We start from the raw sequence: 23,172 nt of genomic DNA, 5'->3' as shown, positions 1-23,172 counted from the left end.
CTTTCTGAAATATGAAATGGAGACAACTTTTTTCCTTCTTTGCTGAAAATGAATTCTTCCTATTTTCAAGCCCCTCATCATACCCTGCTAGTGCTTCTCTTTTAACTCAAAGCATATATAAATCTCTCTCTACAGAATGAAAACAGCTTGACAAGTTATATTATAACTGAAAGAAAAAAACCCTGCTACAACTCAGAATCCTGGTATCAGCTGAAATAGATACAGAACCGTAACAATTTAATCTTATTCATGCACATATCAATTGAATTAATGTCAGTGGCATGTGTGAAGAGTATAGAATATATACTACCGACTATGCTTGTCAATCACAACCAACAGCATTCTTGCTGGTAGACTTACAAAAAGATTTACTTGTGTAACCATTGCTTCTTGAACTAGACTTATTAAAGGATTTTAAAAATGGCACCTGTCGAAAAAATTCTTCCATCAGGGCCATGGTCCACCGGTAGTGCAGTTCCCAGGATTTTGCTGGATGGCTTATGTCTGCTGCATGTAGAATCAAAGACATGGCTTTGGCTTTGTCTACCCTGTCAATTCAAGGACATGCTCCAATTATCTCAAAACAAAAGCAACTATTTAAATTCTTTTCTTGTACATGAGCTCATTGAAAAACTATAGATAAGGAACAGAATGGAAAATAACCTACCCCTCTGTCTGCTGGAGAGTATGTCGCATCGTCTTAATTTGTTGAAAATGACCTGACATATCTGTAGACAAGACCATCTCAATGACCAAGCTACGCAATTCCCTATGAATAATTAAAAGCAAAATGACCGATTACATTTAATTTATTCTATGTACGGTACATTTGTGTAAGCAGTACTTGTTAATTTATAACTTTTTTTAACAACATCACAGGGTTTATTACATTTTAAAAAACATTGAAATAAATCATTAACAACTTAAACGTTGTATCCTAAAACGACTCTGCAAAACCAATGTACTTCAGAAAATGCACTCTGCAATAATTATTTCAGAGTCACGCTGTTTTGTAATTCCTCTTTTCTAGTGTATAAACTAAAATCACATGCAGGTCTGTCATCCATTATAAGTCTTTCCTTATTTTTCCAGAAATATTCAAAAAACCAGTTGGTTTTACCACCATACAAGAGGGTATATTTGTGTCTTTTATTACTGCCCTCATATTAGTGCTAAACCTGTGAAGAAGGCTATGGAAAACTCAGAAGAACAAGAGGTATGACACCTGAAACCCTTATCAACAATACACCAATACATGAACATTATGACAAACTACCCTTCATGTCAAAAATACCTTATGCTTATTTCATAAATCAAAACAAGCTTGGGATTTATAATTTATCTATATCTTGGTATTGTGATCAGAGATGCTGGCTTGCCCATCAGCTTTCTATTAAATGAATATGAAATAGTAAAACATGAATCATGTAAGAAAGTGCATTAATTCTGATTGCATATGAATGTACATTGACTTTTGTCAACAGTAATTCCTGATCTGGGAATTCTTCCCTTAATGTAGGAGGGCTGTATATAGACCATGTCGGAGTCTGCTGGGTCTTTATTTACATGTTTTTATACATGGCCTAGGAGGATTTATGAGCAAGTGTTGCTTACATGTATCCTGCGGACAATTCATCACATTAAGTCTTTTATTATGTAGCATATACCTTCATGAGCACAATCCCAACCTTAAGAATGTCCAAGTATCACTTATAACATTAGAATCCTGCTTTGGTCATTCTCACTGACCTTTCAGATTGTTTCATGTCTTGAATTTACCTAACAAATATGTTTCTTGAAAGGACTGTTTTAAAGAGGTAAATTGCAGTTTTCTTCAGGGCTGTTAGAATCATTTATTTTAAAAACTATTAAGACTGTTGTTGACCTGGTACTCCTCATTGATTTCTGTGTATTTAGCCCTGATTTGCTTTGATATAACTGGGTAAAGACTCAATCCTCTCATTTCTACTCAACAATATGCAGCCATAGCAACCTGTGTTTAGAAAATGCCTTACCTTATCTGACCTCATAATAAGATACTAATTAATCTGCATCCCAACTGTTCCTCCTCCACAGTGCTTTGAAACTGTACCCTTCAAACACAGCCAAACCCATTTAATAAAGAAAAAAAAGCAAAAAAAAAAAAAAGGGAACAAACAGCTAAGACTGCATGGACACTGAGACCTCTGCACTGCTAAACCTCGTTGTTTGTTAAGACTGAAATAACTATCACTTCCCCATTCTATGGGAGATTTTCCTAGGAACTTCCCATGTCTGAACTTTTAAGAGTAATGAGAAATAAGTTCACAAGACACACAGAGAAGCTACACACTGCTTTCAATTTATTCATACTGTTGCAGCAGCAGACAAACTCTAATTCTTACCTCCATCACCTGAATAAGGATCAAATAATGTAACACTGTTCTCCTCACACACTTCTGAAGAGTTCAGGCCAATAAAAAAGGCTGCTTAAGAGGTAAGGAGAGGCTCCCCACCTACAGTCTGCAGTTTTTTCCTGCCAGCACTCCCATCCATCATCAACAGAGTGATGGAAAATTGAGAACTGACAGGGAAATGTTACATTTGTAGCTTTACTAGAGCTACGAATGCTCAGTCTACTACCATTTCATAGAAGATTACTCTTGGACTTAAACCATTCCCAAATTGTTTCCAAGGGAAAAAAAGACCATCTCCGATTTGATATTGAAGGAGACCTCAGCTGGTCTCATAGGTAACTCCTGGACAGAAATCTCTGCTCATTTCATTAAGCAGTATGCAGCTATATGCATTGAGATAATATAGTTAGCATTGCTTATGCTACTGCAGCAAAGAGATATACAGGTCTTGTCATCTTTAGTTCTATGATGGGAAGTGGTAACTGTAACTGTATACACATACAGTGTATAGTGGTTTTAGGGGGCCCATGGTTGGAAGATGACCGTTTTTGAGTATTCAATCTCCTTTTTTCATAAGTAAACAGTCATACCCTGTACTATTATCCTTTCTTAACCCTCCTATATCCATCTGTTCTATGGCTAGGATATGGATATAAAAAATACATAATATAAAAAAATAGATACAAGATGATGTGAAAAAAATTACATGAATAATGCTGTAATAAACAAGAGACAAGGAGTGGCTCTTGAATTTCCTGGAAAAGTAGGTAAGCAATAAACAGAAACTAGCTTTACCTGGATTTGTCAATGTCAAAGACATTTAGTCTGTTGGAAATTAATGTGGAAAAAAAATGCAGGAACAGGATCAGATGAGCAAAAGCAAGTTGAGAACTGAAGACTTAAGGTTCATCTTGCAAGTTGTTGTGATCCTGCTTTCCTCAAACAGAAGAATCCCAAGGGAATTTGTGAAAGAAAAGCTGTTCATTACGCACTGTATATAAAGCATGTTTATGAGTCTGTTTTAATATCATCAGGCAATATATCATATATCAATAATCAGTCTGACATATGACTGGAATGATTTGAGGCGATAATACCATCTGACCATCTGTTGATGTAACACATAGGCTGCTAGAACACCAGAAGCCTGGTAAATCAAAGGAGAAAGGGGAACAAAACGGGTTCCCCTTTAGTTATTTAGGGGCACTATCTGAGAGAGACAAGACAATATGAAAAACTGGAATATATTTTCAGAGTTGAGAAAAAGAGTGAGAAATGACTATGAATGTCATATGCATTATCCACAAAGGACCTCATCATCAGAATGTTGGCAGTACTTTCCTCCTCAGACCCAAACCCTACGTTATAAGCTTAATTGAAGCTGACAGTTTATTAGTGCATTTATCTTCTTAACGTTAACATGTAGAAAAGAAAATGTAATACTATAAAGCCGTTCTCAGTCATTTTGCTTCATCTTGCTGAAATAATTAGCAGAACCACAGTTTAAATAGGTAGTGGTGTTAAATTTTTAGAAAAAGAAATTGCTGCAACTCAAGAAAACAGATCTGACAGTAGTCAAGAAATTAACCAGTGCCAGGAAGTACATTAAAAAGTTGAATGCATTATCATTTCCATTTACTGCCAATTTGATTTAGTGCAAACTTCAAAACTGTTAGTTTAACAGCATGATTTTCAGTATAGACCCAAAAGTTAGCTGTAGTAATAATTAGAAAATTGAAGAGCTTCTTTTAAGTGGCTAACAGATCTGTCATTGCACCAATTAACAACTGTGTCTGATTACAGGGTAACAGGGATTTTTGGATATTAAAAACAAATACCAGAAAACCATCATTTCCACAACCAACCCTCTAAATTAAAGTCTCAAACTTCAACAGGTTATGCAGGTTCTCAGACAGGCACTTTGGAATTTACTGGTTTGTTTGAAAGTACAGACTGCAATTGCCTAGCTAAGAGACAAAATATGGAACTGAGTGTCCTAATTTAGTTGCTTGATCTTATTTGTCAGTTCATACATCTCTTCTAAATTTTACTGAATAGCCCCAACAAGAGACAATAAATTATTTTCTCTGATTGCCAAATCCCACCAACCTCAAACTGGCTGCATATAACAGTGGACTGCATCTATGCAGCCACTCTACAAAAAAAAAATTTGCAAGCTAAAATAAGATGCTGGAGGAAATCCTAATTGGATTACAGTGAGAGGAGACTGAAAAGCAAGCACAAACACACTGTATATGATTGAGCAGCTTCTGAAAGCATGTGGTAGTTTATCACCAGTTCAAAAACCATGGAGAAAAATGCAAGAAAAATTGAGCAAAGGGTCCATAACTGGACCCTCTCACTTTGTATTCAATAAAAAAAATAAAAATATTTTAAGTGTTTTGGAGTAGCTACAGAAAAAAAATAAATAAATTGAAAACCAAAAGGGCTGTCACACTTACACCAATATTTATTTAGGGGGGTTCTGATCATGTACATAAGTAAAATCACATAAATCTAGCATATGTAACAGTTCATCTGCAAATACACACACCACCAAAATCTATTGTCACATTCACATATTCCTTCATAATAGTATAGTTTTGTGAAACTATAAATAAATCAGTGCTCAAGACCAGGTTGGACAGAGCCTTGCGTGGCATGGTAGTGGGAGGTGTCCCTGCTCATGGCAGGTGGGTTGGAACCTGATGATCTTAAGGTCCTTTCCAACCCTAACTATTCTATGGTTCCATGATTCATATATAAAATATATATTTAAATATGTACTTTTATATATATAAAAATAGCTTTATTATTCATGGTGGCATCATTCACAGTAGGAGACTTTCCTGGAAGTCGAACATCCCTCTCTGAATTTACAGGCCACTTATTTATTTTTAGGATCTCTGAATAATACCTGTGTTTACAATAACACAGAGAAGATATATTTTAAGTGTTACATGGAGTCATTAAAGATATACAAAGATAAGATGTACTTTTTAATAATGGAGAAAGTCTTATCTCTAACACTTGTTCGTTTTGGTCTTACAGGTCTTGGTATTTGTGACATATCAATTATGATCGCGATACTTTCAGCTGGTCAAATTTTATTCAGGAGTCACACTACAACTAAGAAGGAGAAGAAAAAAAACATATTTCTCCTGGGCCTTTACTTCATTATATTTTACTCTCCAATTAATAGTTTTTAATGCTTAAGCATGATGTGACTCTGCTGTGCTGTTACGCAGGAGAAATCCCAGAGGCATTCGTGCTCAAGCTGGCAGCAGAGTGACTCTGCACTGAGGTTTTAAACCACTGTTAGACAGCAGTAACCTAGCTCAAGAAGGGGAAGACAGTGATTTTCCTGAAGGGATATCTCACCTGACACTGTCCATGCAAATTGTTCCTCATAAATGCACAACCTCACTTGGACTTAATACAGTACCTCCAAAACAGTACTTTTATACACCACAGTGTCTTTCCTAAGCTCTAAATATCCATTACACTTGCCAGTGCCAAAGTTTCTTCCTGTAATCTGAGCTCCTATACCAGACTTCACAGGGAAGGCCTGTTTCTTTTTATTATGTCTAAATACTGGAATTAAGTCTGAATGTCACAGTAGATCTTACCTCCAGTCATCTTTGGTTAAATTTGTCAGGATGTTCATCTCTTCTTCTTGCATGAGTCTATAAGCAGCACTTACATGATGATTTTCAAGAACAGAACGATCATTGTACAATATTGCAACATCTGACCTGGTGTTAAAATAAAGGCAACATTTGCAGTAGCATCCTGATGACAGCCTTGGGGAAGGCAGGACTGTGTATTCTCTATAAGAACTATTGAATACATGTATCAAACTATATTTATTTGTTCTTACTGTAACAAACACTGATAAAGTTTCTATTCTAAGTGCATAAAAATTATTATACCATTCTATGTACTGTTTGTAGGAAAGTCATGGTTTTAAACGCACAGTGTTTTATTTATATAACATTTATATAACAATGTTTCATTTATATTTGACAAAAACAGTATCCTGTCCATCTTAATTGAAGTCTAACCTACAATACCAAAAGTACATACAGATCTTTACAAATTTTGAAGCAGTATGGATTTATCATAGTTAACTTCAAGCATCATTAATTCTTGGCAAATTTGTTTCCTCAAGACCTGATCTTACTTGCTAAACAACCTTGGGTCTCCCCTCTCTGCTACACTTACGTTCTGATAAAACTATTCATGAGCATTTCAGTTTGGTCAGCTGAAAAGTATGTACTTGAAGAAAGGTGTGATGATTTAGCAGCACAGTTTACTATGATATTAATAAGGTAAATTCAACATCTTGTTCTGTTGAGCAATTGTATATACTGAGTGTAACCACCCACATATATGATATGGTACCAACGAATGTAAAAAAGGAAAACAGGATTGGAAATTTTATTTAGAGGGAACAAACCATAACCTACCTAAACACATTTACATCCATAATCCCATTAAAATCATGAGAAAATCTGTGATTTGCCAATCACGTATATTTATGAAGCACACTTTGATCCTCACAGCTATTTACGGCTATTTTAAACAGCTCTAAGGTCTGCTATGACTATGACAGCCATTTAATCAGCTTTTCTCAGGTAAAAGAAGCCTGGATTCATGGCCCTGGCATGCCACATCAGGACCAAGTTCCACTAGGAGGGAAGAATGAGCCTCATCACAAAACAAATACCTGTTTGCAAGTATGCCCAAGAAAAATTCAAAGGCTAACATTAATTTTCCACTTTTGCAGAGCAAAACATTAATGACAAAACTAGAAAAGTAATATAAATTTGGAACTACAAAATGAAGTTTATTTTTAGCCAGACTATGCTGAGGGAGAAAAGAATTATGTCTTTATTTCAGCTGCAGATCTAGATTTGTTCGTTATTGAAGGGCACATCTCAGGGGACAAGTATGTTACGGATTTAACCCTGACCTATCAGCTCCAAACTATAATGATTTCAAACACTAACTCCTTACTTTTCCACACTATGTTTGTTCATGTGAGCAGTCCCATTAACTGTACAAAGGCCAAGGAAACAACTTGCAAAATCAGGAATGACCTGGCTACTTCCTGGCTGTTTCAGTTAAGAGGCATGAAATGGTTCAGACCAATGAACAGCAAACTCCAGATATCACACTTAAGAGACCACTTCACTTACCTTGTCTGAATATGAAAATTGTTTGTGGTCCCAGTATGTTCATAATCATGGACAGCAGCTGCAAAGATCATTGCTAAAATTTCCAGTTCTGTGAGCCAGTGCTAGTAAACAAAAAACAAATTCTAATCATATTTTCTATAATAGCCTAACTCAGATTAAACACTACAGTATTGGAAATGTTTTGTATCACCTTCAAGTAAACTTTATTCTCATCTTATTCCAGGTGACTATATATCCATAACACCTCAGTATTATACAGTAAAATACCTCCCTGTACAGTAAATTACCTTGTACTTGTTATGATTTTTCTAAGACCAAATTAACATCCTTGTGGTCACTAGGAAAGCAAATATTAGCAGCAAAAAATATGTTACTAAGATAATTGTATGGTATATTTTGTAGCCCTACATGCCCTCACCAACTTATGGTATTTTCATCTAAAAACTTGATATGAAGTTAAGGTTATAATTTGCCTTTTAGTCAGCAATATATATGGCTCATAATAAATTCTAGGTACAACATCAGCATTAACTATATTTTACCAGAGTACACAGCACTAAAATTAGGCCTAAGGAAGATTTTCCTGTTATAAATTTTATCATAGTTTGTACTAATGCAAAAAATGGGTGTACAAGGCTAGTATACAGTTACACAGAACAAAAGGTAATACAGGTCATGTATACAAAATAATGCAGACCTTAGAGTTTCGTGCACTTTTATACCTCTTGCTAACTAACTCTTCTGTATTGTTCAGTTTGTAAAATAACCTCTGTTATTTTATCCTTCAAGTTCTATTTCTTGAATGATAAATCATCCTTGAAGAGAAAATTTACTCCATCTAAAAATGGGGGCAGAAAAATCATACGACAATTAACCCCCGCAGTCATAGGACTGATTAAGTCAAATGCCAGTCAAGTACTTCCACACATATTTCAGATTTTTTTTTAGTAAAGTAAGCTTCTGTACTAAAGGATTGAAGAATGATCTCATCCTTATTCACCCATATATGCACATACATGTGTATGAATGGATATAATATGTATAAGCTGCCAGAAGTAGTAAAAGCTGCCAATAGTAGTATTTCTTTCAAAGAAGAAAGGAAACAGTCAAGAGTCATAAGCAATGTGAGAATAATGAAATAGGCCATTCAGTCAACAAAAAAAAAAAAGACTGCTAAGGAACAAGAAGTACTGGCTGTTGGTGAAGTATAGATTTAAAAAGGTCACAACAGAGGAATGAGAATGTACTGTAAGCAGATCTAAAAATGGAAACGATGACCTTCATCGCATTGTGTGTCACAAGAAATCAGGCCATGACCAGTCCTCGCTTTCACAATGTTTTCAACATGCCAAATAGAATAGAAACACAGAAATTATTAGTAACTAAAGCTAAACATAAACTTTTTCTTTAAGATGCCTTTCAACAATCAGCTTTTAAAGCAACCAAACTAGATGCTATACAACGCATTTGTAAGAAGAAAAGCATTCCTTACAAACAATTTCTATAGGCTACACAGACACTTCATATGGTAGTATATAAGAGCAAGTATTCTAGAGACTGTAGCTGTACAGCTGTAATTCAGATCAGTATTCAAATCAGAGAATTAGAGAATTTACCTAAAGAATTTCTAAGGAAGTCAGAGACAGTTAACAAGTGTTTTTCCCAAAGGCAGAAGGAAAAGCAGATATCTGAAGGTCTGCAAGACTGTGAAAAGCTGGAACCTGCTTCCCTCCTGGAAGACACTATGACATGCAGGTGTAACACCTATCAGAAAAGATCTCTTCCATTGATATTTTCCAGTATTATAAATTGCTTATAAGCAAATAGATAAAATTAAACTTTTAATGAGCTCTGGTTCAAACTAATTTTTTAGACAATGATGGATTAAAAAATGATTAAGAAATGGAGTCTCACAATGCACTTATTGACAGTAAAGACATTTTTCCTTTAGTTTGAGCAATACAGGTATGTGGGAGGAGAAAAGGGATGGTGGGAAGATGATCGATGACTCAAAAGTTCTTTACAAGATGTATTCCCTGGAACTTGGATTTTTAAATCTTTAGAAAGATGGAGACTTCATAAATGCAAGCCTGAGTTATATATTTCTGTCTTATCATCTGGGATTTAATCTCTTGGGAAGGTTAATAGATTGTATGCCATCTGTGTAACTTTCTAACACATTTATCTGAGGTGGTCGGATCTTCTTTCTTAAGACAGACAGTAACTTTCTGAAAATACAATGATTATTTTATTTCTTTAGCTTTGACTCTGAATATATGTTATTCTTCACTGGAATCTCTATAAAGGCTTGTGGAGGAGCACAAACTCTGATCAAATGCTGAAACATGACTGCCTATAAAAGATACAAAATGTATGATTTGAACAACAGGAATCATGAAAAGGATTTTCTAAAGCCCACGTTTTTGAAACATTTGCTTGAGTATATTTTTTAGAAGTGAACAAGTAAGACAGAAATTCTTTGGAAGCTTTGGGAGTTAATTGCAGTTTCTTAAGATACAATGAAAGCACAAGAATTGCATGCCAATCCGCAGAAATACCACAGGAATTTGATATAGAACTGCATCAAACTGACTTCAATCCAGGTGTTTGTTAGAGGGTACAGCAGAATTAAAAGAAGCATTACAATGGACATACTCTGAAAACTATTAGCCTGAGGAGCAAACTTCAAATTGTTATTGAGTAGGATTCGATAGGGTTAACCAGGCAACAGGAAAAAAAACCAGCAAGTTAAGTAGACCATATTCATGATATTGATGCATTCTCAAATGGGAAATGACATTTGGGACAGAAATACTTCGCAAGCTGCAGAATCACTAGGCCCTCTTTCAAACGCTGATTTCTATAAATGTTCTTTTTCCCTGGCAAGCTGCATCTGTTTGAAGGCACTCTTCACTAAGTGTTGTCCTAGTTAGATATCTTTCCAAGAACTTTTCAATGCCATAATTCAACAATTCAAATGTGAATATTTAAAACCTGGCCTAATTTTAGAGGAATATTTTGTAACAGCATGGGAACATTAATAAGGTTTTACAGCAAACTAACACCAGTAAAGCCTAACCTTTTCCAAAAATAGTTATCCAAATCACTTCAAAGTGCTGTTACATGGTTAAGGTGCTAATAATGTTATACTTGAGTTGGAGAGACCATTCTCATTCTTGTGTGCACCCGATGGAATAGCAGATAATTCAAATACGAAGCAGGTTCCTTCATTCAGTGTTCAGTGATACACAGCGTGTTTTGTAAAGCTGTTTAATCAATGGCTAAACATCCCAATTGGCTAGTATAGTTCTCCTAACAGGAAAGAATTTCCTTCACTTATCACTTGCAGCTGATCTTACAGTAGAAGACAAGGATAGGATAGGAAATGTGATTTAATCTGTTCAAGCTTCTTCTTTTATTAAAATATTATTTTGATAAGTGAATACAATACACAACAACTTTGATTTGGAGTCATCTTGGCAAGAGTTGTGCTTCAGTCTGATATGGAAGTCCTTTCTCAAGAAATCATCTCAATGCGGAAAGGAATCTTGGCTGGCCAAAGACTCCAGGGTTCATTCTGCACTCTGTACTTCTGTTAAAATGTAGCTTTAAAAACTTTATGCTTAGAAGCAAAACACTTCCTTCAAACAGTAGAATCAAAGCCTGCAATGACTAGGGACTCATTCTTGCCTCCACTGAAGCCAAAGGCAAAGATTTCACTGAGAAAAGGCTTAATATAAGTGAATGACTATCATTCATTGTGGATATATTAGAGCACAAAAAATCTAGAATCAGTCCTTAGAACTTTTCTACCCAAGTCTCGCAGAATTTTTTCATGGCTCTGCCAACAGATCAGGCACTATCACTTCCCACCCTTTTTTTTTTTTTTTTTTTTTGAAACAAGTGCATTCAGAGTGAAGACAAAACATCAAAAGGCCACTGACTGAGATGTCTAGCAAGCTGACAGTGAGGATACTCCCACTGCTGGTATTAGATCTAAGTGTTTAGAGTAAAAATGCTTGCACAGACTCACTTCAGTTCCCAAAGCAAATACTAAAAAGTATCGGGATATTTCAACAGTACAAGGCAAATGCAGTTTTCTACCTACTATAGGGACATAAAGTATGCAAGAACAATCCTAAATACGGTTATAAACTAAAAGAAAAAGCAGCTGCAGAGTACTTGAGTAAGCCTACACTGATTCAGTATATCTTTCAATGGCCAACACCTCAGCAGATACTAAAGCTTGCTTGCCTCTTCACACCTCCCAGGCTCTGATGTGGAAGCGAAAAATTCTCATCTGCCACTCCTGAAAATGTATCTCTTTTAGTATGATATGCAATACTCAAGCTAAGGCAATTCAAAGCAAAAAGAATTTAAGGAGGAATTTTTTTCCTCCTATTTTCCTCTGCACCAGCAGAATTTAGCCTGGAAGAACTGTCGAAATGACATAACTTTCACAGCCTGGATGGTAGCTCAGAATCTATCCCTGCACAGTTTTCAAGAGAGCTTTTTCCTGAAGAAAAGGCACACATACGCATTTATTCTAAACAGCAGGGTTTGAGAAAAGAAGTAGATTGAACTTTGCAGTATTTCTTACCATGATACCAGTGTGAATCATTATGTAATGCACAGTTTGAGTAACGTCAGCTGCATGGATCAGATTGTGATACGGGTTTTTGTATTTGCTATAACCAAGTTCAAGAGCTTCAGCAAATGAAATAAGATTGGGAACAGGGATCTGGGGAGAAGTAAAAATTAAAATTATTGTTTTTTCCTGCAACAGCTGCAAAATTAATCATGCAAGAAATAAATTACAAATAAATGTACCATAGAACTCAGTTAAGAAACAACAAAAGAAAAAATTAAAATGTAAAGACATAATATTTCATACGCATCAGGGACTCTTCACCCAAACCTTGTAGATCTAATATACCTCTACATACACCATGCATAGCATGTGGGTAGTGTACAAGAGACAGCAGAGCTATCAAGCAAATAGTTTTTAAGACTTGTCTGTCTGTACCAGGAATGCACAGATTGCTCATATCATCATGGCTTGACTTCCGAATGAAGATTTGGGAAGGGCTTTACCCATGCTTACTGCAAGCGCCTTAATGACTAAAAAGGCCAATGTGAGATAGGCAAATCCGGCTGCAAAAGGCACAGCGAAAGGCCTCCTCGGGTGGTATAGGTGGGGCACAATTCTTTCTATGTTGTCTTTTCTCCCCGAGACTAGTACTGGGTGAGTTCTCAAAGGAGTCAATGGCATTATGTATGGTGTGTCTCCAAGTCTCCTGACTGGAGGCCAAGGTGGACCACTGATGGTAGTCAATATGGCCAAGGCTAAGGTATTGTTCAGGGAGTCCTTGTATCTCTTCTTTGGGGCACTTCTCTTGTGGCTACCAGTGGCGAGTTCACCGTAAAACACGATCGTAGGGAGGCGGTGACCCTCAGGCAGGGCCATATTGCTGAAATTGCAGCTGCGCTGGGCAGGGCACATCTCTAGGATGAAGGATCACCAATTGCTCATATAATAAAGGTATGACAGACAGGAGTCTAATAATAGGATTATCCTCTTTTCTTCACCAATTTTACCTTGCCTGAGACAAGATTTCCTTATATCTGATAGTACAAATTCCCTTCCTTCTTTTCCTCCCGACAACTTATTATTCAACAGTCCCATTTATTTTCCCATTGTGCCGGTTTTGGCTGAGCTACAATTTTCTTCATAGCAGCTAGTATGAGGCTGCAGTTTGGATTTGTGCTAACACTGTTTTAGCTATTGCTGAGCAGTGCTCACACGGAGTCAAGGACTTTTCTGCCTCACATAAAACCCCACCAGCGAGTAGGCTGAGGGTGTATGAGAAGTTTGGAGGGGACACGGCTGGGACAGTTGACCCCAACTGACCAAAGGGATATATATATACTATAGGGCATGACTATGCTCAGCAATAAAACTAGGGGGAAGGTTGGCCGGGGGACTGCTGCTCAAAGACATCAGTCATTTGGTGGTGAGCAATTGTTTTCATTTGCATCACTTGTCTTTCCTGAGTTTTATTTCTATTATTATTATTATTAAATTCTTAAACTGTTCTCATCTCAACCCATGAATTTTCTCACTTTTACCCTTCCAATTCTCTTCTCCATCCTGCTGGGGAGTGTGCAAGCAGCTCTGCAGGGCTTAGTTGCTAGCTGGGGTTCAGCCACAACCCACATACAATGAAATTACACTTTCCTTAAGATTTTTTTCTTCATTTAAAACTCCTACAAGGTAAACTAAAACTAGTAAAGGTAACTAAAAGGTAAACTAAAAAGTGGGACTGAGAATGGGCTTAAGCACACTGAGACAGTAATATCATGTACTTTCTGACTGTGCTGTTAATGGTAGCCCTGGTATGGTTCTGACTTCTAGCACCCAGAGCTTGAAGGGAAAATCTTGATGGGATATTTGTTAAAATATTTGATGGATTATTTGTTAAAATTAAAATACTGGAATTGACTTCAGGGTGAGTCAGCCTTTTTGAAAGAAGAATGGAGTTTTGCAATGGAGAGATTTTGAAACTGTAATGAAACATTCATTTGGTACTATTATGATAAATTCGGCATTTTGATCCATTTTTTATCTCAGCCTTTTCAAGTTGTTTGTAAGTACTTCATACTGTATTCCAACACCCTGCAGACACCATTGAAAAGTTCTCCTTATATATTCTCCTTATATATTGTGAAGCTGGTTAGAAAAGGAAGGTTCCGCTGAAACCCCTGCAGTGGTGGGTAACATACTATGATCTAGGCCATGAAAAAAGTACTCAGGATTAACTAAAGTTTCCTGCTTTATTAGGAATCTTTGTTTCGTGAAGCTGGGATACTGATCCAGTACCACTGAGTAAATAGGCTGTTTGCATACTCCTCTTATTTGATACTTACAGCGTCTAACTGCTCACTAGCAACATCCCGTAACAAACTGACTTGACGTGGGACTACACAGATTTCCATTTTTTGGGTTGCAGAAAAACTTGCATGCTCTGTGTGAAGGTCCATTTGGTAGAACTATTGGCATATTACAATGTTTGATTTGCCTTATTCTTTGAAATTCTCCACTGCATTGTACAAAAAAACCCATTTCAAACATATCCTATCTTTCTTGTATTTTAAATTTGACATACTTATACTTGCATACATAGTTTTATTTGTGGCTAGTTTCTGACCTTGAAACGGCTCAAAAGGTCATATCGGGTAAACAGCTCATACATCATAAACTTCAGACTGTGCTCTCCACTTGCTTCATTTAGGGCAAATACGTCAAAAGACCATTTATCAACATCCTGTAGGTGAAGGGAAAAGAAAAAAAAACCAAAACCAAACATATAATTTCCATCTGTTTAAGCAGGTTTCCAGTTAATCACTGGGAAAGACATTTTGGGGTTTTTTGGAGGGAAGATGGAGAGTTTGGGTGTTTTTCTATCGTCTAACTCTTTGAAACTCCTACTGTAGATAATGACTATTTCAGTATTAACAATGAAAGTCATTGTGCCAGTTATGAATAAAATACTTGTAACATGACCTACGCAACTCTGTAAGCCTTAATCTTTCAAATTTAACTTTCTCCATACAAATTGTCTATAGAACCTCATAGAGCTAATGTGAACACCCAATCTTTTAACAGGCTATTATGCAATGTCATTAACTCTATAGCCATACAGCAATTTGAGAACAATATAACAGCGTTTAACTTTTAGGAGAAAAGGTGAAATACTACATTCTCAACAAACAGTATTTTCTAATTGTACATAGCCATAGGAACTTGACTGCTATAAAAGATTGCCTTTTGGCTGAACTACAGTAATGCTTTTAATTCACAACAAATACTATACTTGTTCCATAAGATGCAGCTTCTTCTGTTAGCTCTATCCCAATACTACTGCTCCTTTTTCTTTCCTAATAAGGAAACAAATGCTGCTGAGATGCTGATTACCATATCACTGGAAGCAGATAAAACTGTCTTACATTTCTGTGCAAATTTTTATACAAATTTCATCCTATTGCTCTAATAGCATCTGTAATGAAATCACACTTAATCAGTGAAACAATAAACAGAATCATATGCTATTTTTTTAATTTTTAACTATTAATTTCTCTGTTCTGTGTGATCAGTTCTGTAGTACTATGTCTAGGGTATGTTCAGTAGAAAAATACACTAACTAACCCTAAAAATCACTAAACATATGTACAGATGCATTCAAATTCCACAATGATTAGAATTATTTTACCTTAAATGTTACTATCACATCTGCTGGGTAAGCCAAACCAACCATGCTAGAAGTTCTTCGGTACATCCTAAAAGAACGAATAAAACATAAAGGAAGAGCGCTCCTTTAAAAATTACTAGAACAATTTATCTTTTTTGAAATTCATCTTTCAGAGTTTGTGAAATAACACTAGGCTATTTGAGGGTCTGATCCCAGAGGTGACATAAATCTTTTTATCGACTTAGGAGAAAAGCCCCTCTGATGGTATATTACTCTTACACGTTAGTGCAGTCTTTGGTGCATTTTAGTGTAGAAGTTTCAAAGCCATCAAGTTAATTCCCAGAATTTTCCAAAGTTCAGGAGATTTCATTACAAATTTAGAAGTTCATTTGGATTTCTGTATAGAAAAATTGAGCAGCTGCAGAAATTAAAATGTAAATTTTGGCTCAAAGATTTGCTTCAGGTTCATCCCACCACTTAAGGGATCTTCAGTGACAGGCACTGTGGTTAAATGCAGTACTTGCTGTAACAGGAAAATAAAGCTCTCACCTTTCTACAAAAATCCCAGCCTGTACAGCATGCACAATGCTTCGGAATTTGGGCTTTTCTTCATGTCTCCTTCTTACTATTCCCATTTCCCTTGTGAACGTAGAAGCTAACCAGTCCCGCACTTCCAGCGGGACTGAATCCGAATGGATGTCAGAGAGCTCATCCTCAGTGTCCAAAAGCTTCCTACAACAAAATTAATACAAGGTAACAAGCCGGCAGACTGAAGCAAAACAAGTATGGACAGGTGAACAGCTAACAAAACAGGAGCAGGAGTTGTCTGTAGAACTGACTCAGCACATCACTAAATGTCTTCTCTTGTAGACATACTGAGGGCACTGCGAAGCTGAGCACAGAAGGTATCTTCTCTCTCTCATGCTGTTCATGTTCCAGAACACAAAACATACGCAAATGCAAGATATTCAAGCGAAGGCAAGAGAAGATTTTTCTACAAAGATGTCACAGCTATGGTGGATGGAAGTATAACCAATGAGTTACAAAATCCTGAGGAGATGTCTTAAAACTGGCTGACGTGAACATCTGTAGAAAGATGGGTTGCTGCTGTAACTGAGAACACCAGTGGTCCCTCTGATCTGTCCTTGAAAATGGTACAAAAAATGTTTTGATACTTACATGCAAAGTAAACGATATTACTTATCAATGCTATGGTAAATGCATTTCAATGAATACCCTGTATGCATGCTCCTCATCTTGTTCCAGTGCAATAAAAGTATTAAAAAGAATAAATTTCTCTGTGTGGAGATCTGTATATCTGTTGAAGTTAGGCTAACAAAATCATAGTAGCAAAGATATACAAGATTGGATTGTGATTCACCTTTTACTAGTTTTAGTTGTTCAAAAGTTAGAAAAATGTATTTCTTTTGTAAAATAGAAAAAGTATTAAAAAGTACTGAATTGGAGGACATCAATTTATCTAGAAAAAGCCTGTAATTAAATATGTTCTAAAATAGACTCAAGACTTCAATTCCACACTTCTATAAATCTACCAGATGTAAGAACACAACTTTTTTCTTGTTATTTGCTCATATCACTCAGTCTGCTGGGGTTTTCCATGAACCAAATCCCTTATTTAGTAACAAAAAAAGTTTTCCTTCACGCAGTTATGCAAGAAATCCCAGATTTAGGAAGACCCAAATACATGTAAAACATGCCACCCTTTTAAAATATTTATTAATAGAGTACCGATTGAATTGCAGACTTTATTTGATTATATGGATCTATTTCTCTTGTGCTGTCTTTCCGAAATCCCTTGAGTCTGCATGAATTGGACACGAAGCAATGATGGACAAATTATTTTTACTGTAATTTTCTTATCAGGAAATCCAATTGCCAAGTTAAAACTTGGGTCTCTTCTCCTGAGTGAACAGAATTCCTGGGAAATAGATTTGGTGGTAATTTGGCTACCAGCATTTGCAGATGGGTATTTGGAAGAGGAAAACTATCACTTCTTTTCATTTTCATGTTGTTACCTCTGGCACTGTCTTTCTACTTACAGGATAACTCTGTTGACTCCCTTGTTAGTGCACTCTCCCCTCATATTTATTCAGTGGCTCACACCTTTCACTTTCTCTGTTTCTCTTCTTCAGCATTTTCAGAACCTTGCCTACTAATCTGAGGGATTATAGGAAGACACCTAGTAGGAAGCATGGTGCCAGAAGTGCTTGTTTCAGCAGCTCATTTGGCTGGCAGCACATATTATGACACTTTCAAATGCGGGTTTAAAAAAAAAAACAACATAAAAGGCCCCCAACATCACCCCTGTTTATTGAAAGAACTGCAGAGATTATCCTATTTTTTTAGGAACATAAAATTATCACACTAGGAAGGCTTTTTAATACAGAGTGCAAGAGGAGCAGAATGAACAAGTATTAAGAGGTTTTCTGACAGTGGGACCCAGGCCAAAACTCAGCAATTTAATTTGGAGAAGCAGGACTTGTGTAGAGGAAAGGATTTGGGCAAATTATCTTCCAAAACTGAGCCAAGGCTGAGATTGGCCATAGGTCAAAGGTTATAAATTGATTTTATTCCTTAAATTAAAAACTATGTTACAGTCCACTTAAATCCCTACTAGTCTATACATTATTATTAAATATCCTTGGAGAGATCAGCACATTTATATTTCTGAAGAATATTTGACATTTGATGCATTTGTAATATAATCAGGAATAAACCTTATAATCTCTAAAAAAATATTTTTGGAACTATTCCAACTGTTACTCGAATTAGATTAAATGATTCCAACAATATAAGGACCATAGGCATTAATTAGGCTGCCAGCACACAGCAGGGATATTCCGCATCACCAGTGCAGCATGAAGCACAACTCTACACCAGCTTGCTGTAGTTTGAAGCAGATCTGAATTTGGGACCAAGTCCTCAGCTCTGCAGATATGAGCCACTAGAGTACAAATTAAGGCTAGCAAAACACAGTTTTGCAGTTTCTCTAATCTTTTCAAACATTCCTCTAAAATATTCAGTCTGTAAATTTTAGTAACAGGAGTTACTTTGTGAAGACAGAACAGAGAAAACAGTTTTAGAAAAACTTGTTTATTTAACCAGTAATTTTTTATCAGAGACTACTGCTCTCTGATGAGAAGTGACTGAACCATGTGCTATGGGAGGGAGTGTTTCAGTGTCTCCGGTTCCTACTTCAGTAACTAGGGAAGCAACTGCAGCATAGAATTATGTTGGAGGCTCAATCCTTTGTAAATACAAGCTCTTAACAGATCCCTCAACACATAACCTTAGTAATTTCTCAAAAAGAATTAGTTTCTTTCAGAAGCCTAACTGAAATAGGAGAGGAAGCAAGGGCTAGTCATTCATCTCATAACTGTCTATTTTCTACACTTTCCTGACCTTTGGAAGAATAAGATTTACCTGACCTTTTGAAGAATAAGATTTATATTGGGTAAAATTACTCATGGTGTATGCATTACTAGAAAAGGCCTTCAAATAAATTCACTATTGACTGACATTCTTCTGTGATTACAGGGGCAGGGCTTGGATATGGGTCTAAACATATGAATAAATGGATAGTTAGATGGATACATAATTTGATGGTAATTTTATTTAGGAAGGGAAATAAATTAGGCTATCTATTGTACCGCACAAAATACGCTTAAATATCACAAATTCTTAGAATCCAATATTCAACTCATTTCGTAAGTTTTAACTTTTATCCACTTTTCTTCATCTATTTATTCCTTGATTACAAAGTATAGTATTTCCATTACATTTCCATGGGTGTGCAAACATATGTATACATATGCAGTACTGTGGATTCTGTGCAATACCATCTGATTTCTCACCTTTTACTTGCTGATTGTGAAAGAACTTCTTTAAAACAACCCAAATAAAGCAAATTTATATGTTAAGTCATAAAACCATCAAATTGTTTTTATCAGTACTTACTATTTAGATGGTGCACATATACATACAAGTTCTACTAAATGTAACGAAAAGAACCTTCACTAGCAGTATCAGAACTTGTACACATTAAGCAGATGTACTAACAGTACTTCAGCACTTACACTGAAGTATTTGCTGAAATTTTCTTTTTCACCCAAGAAGAACCAGTTTTCAATCAGACACTAGAGTACATTTTCACACGGCTCTTGTTCCTTTTATATCGAATCATTTTACAGCTTCTTTGCTGGCCCCTAACCTACTGCTGTACATCACTGCAGCTAATGCATCAAGTAAATCACAGAGCCACTACATACCTGTCCTCCTTGCTGTTACTACTTCTGCTGCTAAGAGCGTAACCACAACACAGGTTGACTCTTTGAGCACACATATTATAACGTCACTCTGATGCAATCACTGTGCATAACATCATCATTTATTTGAATAATAATACAATACACCACTATTTATAAGTTCTGAGAAAAATAAATCAGTCTGAAGTGTACGTTCAAAACGTTTCTATTCCTGAGTGTTTATATTACTGGCATTTTATATTTACATAGAACTGACAACTTCCAAAAGCTTCAGTAAAATCAGTGAACCAATAGGAAGTTATTGGTGTTTGTGTTTTGCCTAAGGAAAGTTTTATTGCCCAGATAAATGGAAAATATATAAAGTCTACATTCTGTAACTCTACTGTTACGTAGTCTTCTTGCTCTAACTTGCCATTTTATGAATCATAGGTGAGTAGACAAATTAGTATTATATGTGATTATTCAGGACATGAACCTGTTGGAATGAGTCTAGAGGAGGGCCATGAAGATGCTCATAGGGCTGGTACACCTCTGCTATGAAGACAGGCTGAGAGAGTTGGGCTAGTTGAGAAGAAGAAAAAGCTCAGGTGAGACCTCATAACAGCCTTGTAGTACCTAAAGGAGACCTACAAGAAATCTGGAGAGGGGCCTTTTATTAGGGCATGTAGTGACAGGACAAGGGAAAATGGCTTTAAACTGAAAGAGGGTAGATTTATATTAGATATTATGAAGAAATTCTTCAGTACAAGGGTGGTGAGGCACTGGAACAGGTTGCCTAGGGAAGCTGCGGCTGCCCCATCCCTGGAAGCATTCAAGGCCAGGTTGGATGGGGCTTTGAGCACCCCAGTCTAGTGCAACATGTCCCTGCCCTTGGCAAGGGTGCTGAAAACTGAATGATCGACCCAAACCATTCTATGATTCTATAATTCTGTGCCTTTAAATAAAATAAATAAATAAGTAAGAGGGGGAAATGTGAAATCGTATCAGAAGACAGGGTCAAAACAAACATGGTTAAACCACCGACACTGAACTTCCTACCAATTACAGAGATTTTTGCAAGATTTTGCAATATAATTTCTAATTGTAAATTGTGAAATGTAATGTAATGTAAATTGCAATATTTTTGCAATATGTAAGCTTTTACATAGGTTGAAAAATGCCGTTGGATGAATTAATGAGCAAAATAACAAGTGACCATAGCTGTCAAATACAGGGCTAGAACCTCTGGCTTAGAAAATACTTGGAGTGACTCCAAGATCCATAGCCTAATTCTCCAAATCAACCACACTGAAGGTGAGAGATGGCGGGCATTTAATTTGTTGTTCCACAAAAAACATTTTTTCGTAAGTCGTTCCACAAACTCAGCCTCCAAGAGTATTTTTACTCCAAAGTAAAAACCTACTGAGATCAACCCCACTGACCTGGGAATCCTGAACTCCAAGCTGAACTAAACAGATTTTAATATACCAATGCACACACTTTAATATTTTCTTCCATAAAGCTAAGCAACACCTAAAAATGCTAATAAACAAAACAAAAAAGCTCTAACACAATCTGCCACAGAAAGTATTTGTTTTCAACACAAAGTCAGAATTTCAGGGTTATATACACTTATTTCACGCATATATCATTAGCTTATAAAGTAGATGCACTATAAGGAAGAGATATGAATGGGAAGGAGAGGGGGAGGCTTGGGTTATTTAATTCTATTCATTCCATGAGTGGAACTCCCATTGACAGTTGTGGAAATAATTAAGATACGGCCCATGGCATTTCAGCTTAGCAATCAATTACTATTGCAGTCATAGTAACTAATAACCTGATCTTCTTGTCACACTCTGGTTTACTACAAAGAATAATTTTTCAAAATTCAACCACTGATAATTTCTCGCTCTGTTTTTATTTAATCAGAATTTTAAATATAGCAATGGACTAGAGAGATGCATGTTTATTTTCCCTTAGGAATATCTCAGATGTACTATGGAGAAAAGAGAACATTAAAAAAAGTAAATTAGGTAATGGCTATGGGGAAAAAAGAAAATCAAACAGTGCTGGTCAGTGCTGCCTGATAGAGATGGTGAATTGAGAAGGAGGTATTAGATCTTTACTGTTTAGTGAATTAATCAAGCTAATGATAAACCCCTTAAGAGTGAATTGATCAAACTCCTCCTCTAGGTCTAGAATGCAGAATGCAAAGAGTTTATAGTCCAAATAGCCACTTCCCATTTTTATCAATTATTTGGATTCTGGTGTCTCACTATCTTTCTGAATGAGCATGAATCAATATATTCAATCAATATTTACATCCTCTACAGTCCATTACAATTTCCACTAACATCCCCTAGAAGATTCTCTTCATTCCCACTGAGGATAAACAAATTGCAAAAATGATTGAGGTACATTTTTATTACATAAAGGTCTTTCTAAAGGAAATTACAAATTTACCAACATGTTGTACTCTTAAAATTTAGTGCATTCTCAGAAGAATTGCCCTCATATTAAGAACTACAAATTAATTACACTAAATGGCAAAACTCTGGATGAAATAGTTATTACAACAGCAGATAAGTAATGGAGTAAAGACCACTGTTACTGGAAATGTTTACTTGTTGATATGTATTCCCTGTTCAGTACAGACATACATAGTAAAGGCCATCAACAATTAAGACTCAGGTTAGGATATTCATGATGAAATAATACCATTTTTCAGGAGTACAGCTTGAGCTAATGAATTTTCCTTTTTTTTAACTCACTTGCCTTATTGTGGAAGCTCTCTAGGGCAGGGACTCTCAGGGCATGAATCATAAATCAATTTATAGCAATAACTTTGAGAAAGAAAATTCCAATAACTTTGGAAAAGGGATGCAGGCCATTTACTAAATATCCTAACTGAACTGAAGAGTTTTAGTGAGAATTTAACAGATTTTCAGTGTGCATTAAGTGTGTTATTTTATATATATACACATTAAGTGTTTATTTTATATAACTGATGCTTTTTGGAAGCTTTCCTCTCAGGAAAAAAAAAAGACCTTTTGGCTTA

The 23,172-nt window shown here is 36.0% G+C and overlaps 1 protein-coding gene across 8 annotated transcripts in view; it reads right to left on the bottom strand.

The window, feature by feature from the left end:
• Nucleotides 1–23,172, bottom strand: part of PDE1A (phosphodiesterase 1A) — a 157,137-nt gene that overhangs the window by 33,705 nt on the left and 100,260 nt on the right. For 7 of the 8 annotated variants that reach the window (XM_062640715.1, XM_062640723.1, XM_062640719.1 and 4 more), the window contains 8 exons: nucleotides 16,396–16,578; nucleotides 15,868–15,934; nucleotides 14,806–14,922; nucleotides 12,198–12,338; nucleotides 7,598–7,698; nucleotides 6,026–6,151; nucleotides 668–769; nucleotides 428–548 (listed from right to left, as the gene is read on the bottom strand). In XM_062640715.1, the coding sequence (XP_062496699.1) occupies nucleotides 428–548; nucleotides 668–769; nucleotides 6,026–6,151; nucleotides 7,598–7,698; nucleotides 12,198–12,338; nucleotides 14,806–14,922; nucleotides 15,868–15,934; nucleotides 16,396–16,578 (958 nt within the window). Of the gene's footprint in view, nucleotides 1–427; nucleotides 549–667; nucleotides 770–6,025; nucleotides 6,152–7,597; nucleotides 7,699–12,197; nucleotides 12,339–14,805; nucleotides 14,923–15,867; nucleotides 15,935–16,395; nucleotides 16,579–19,943; nucleotides 20,411–23,172 lie in introns of those variants that run through there. The other variant, XM_062640721.1, reaches the window with a different exon arrangement.

The sequence above is a fragment of the Pezoporus occidentalis genome, unplaced genomic scaffold (assembly GCF_034315485.1).
Source record: "Pezoporus occidentalis ecotype Australia unplaced genomic scaffold, CSIRO_AGI_Poc_V1 ctg66, whole genome shotgun sequence".
Lineage (NCBI taxonomy): Eukaryota > Metazoa > Chordata > Aves > Psittaciformes > Psittacidae > Pezoporus > Pezoporus occidentalis.
This window is presented reverse-complemented; position numbering and strand designations above follow the sequence as displayed.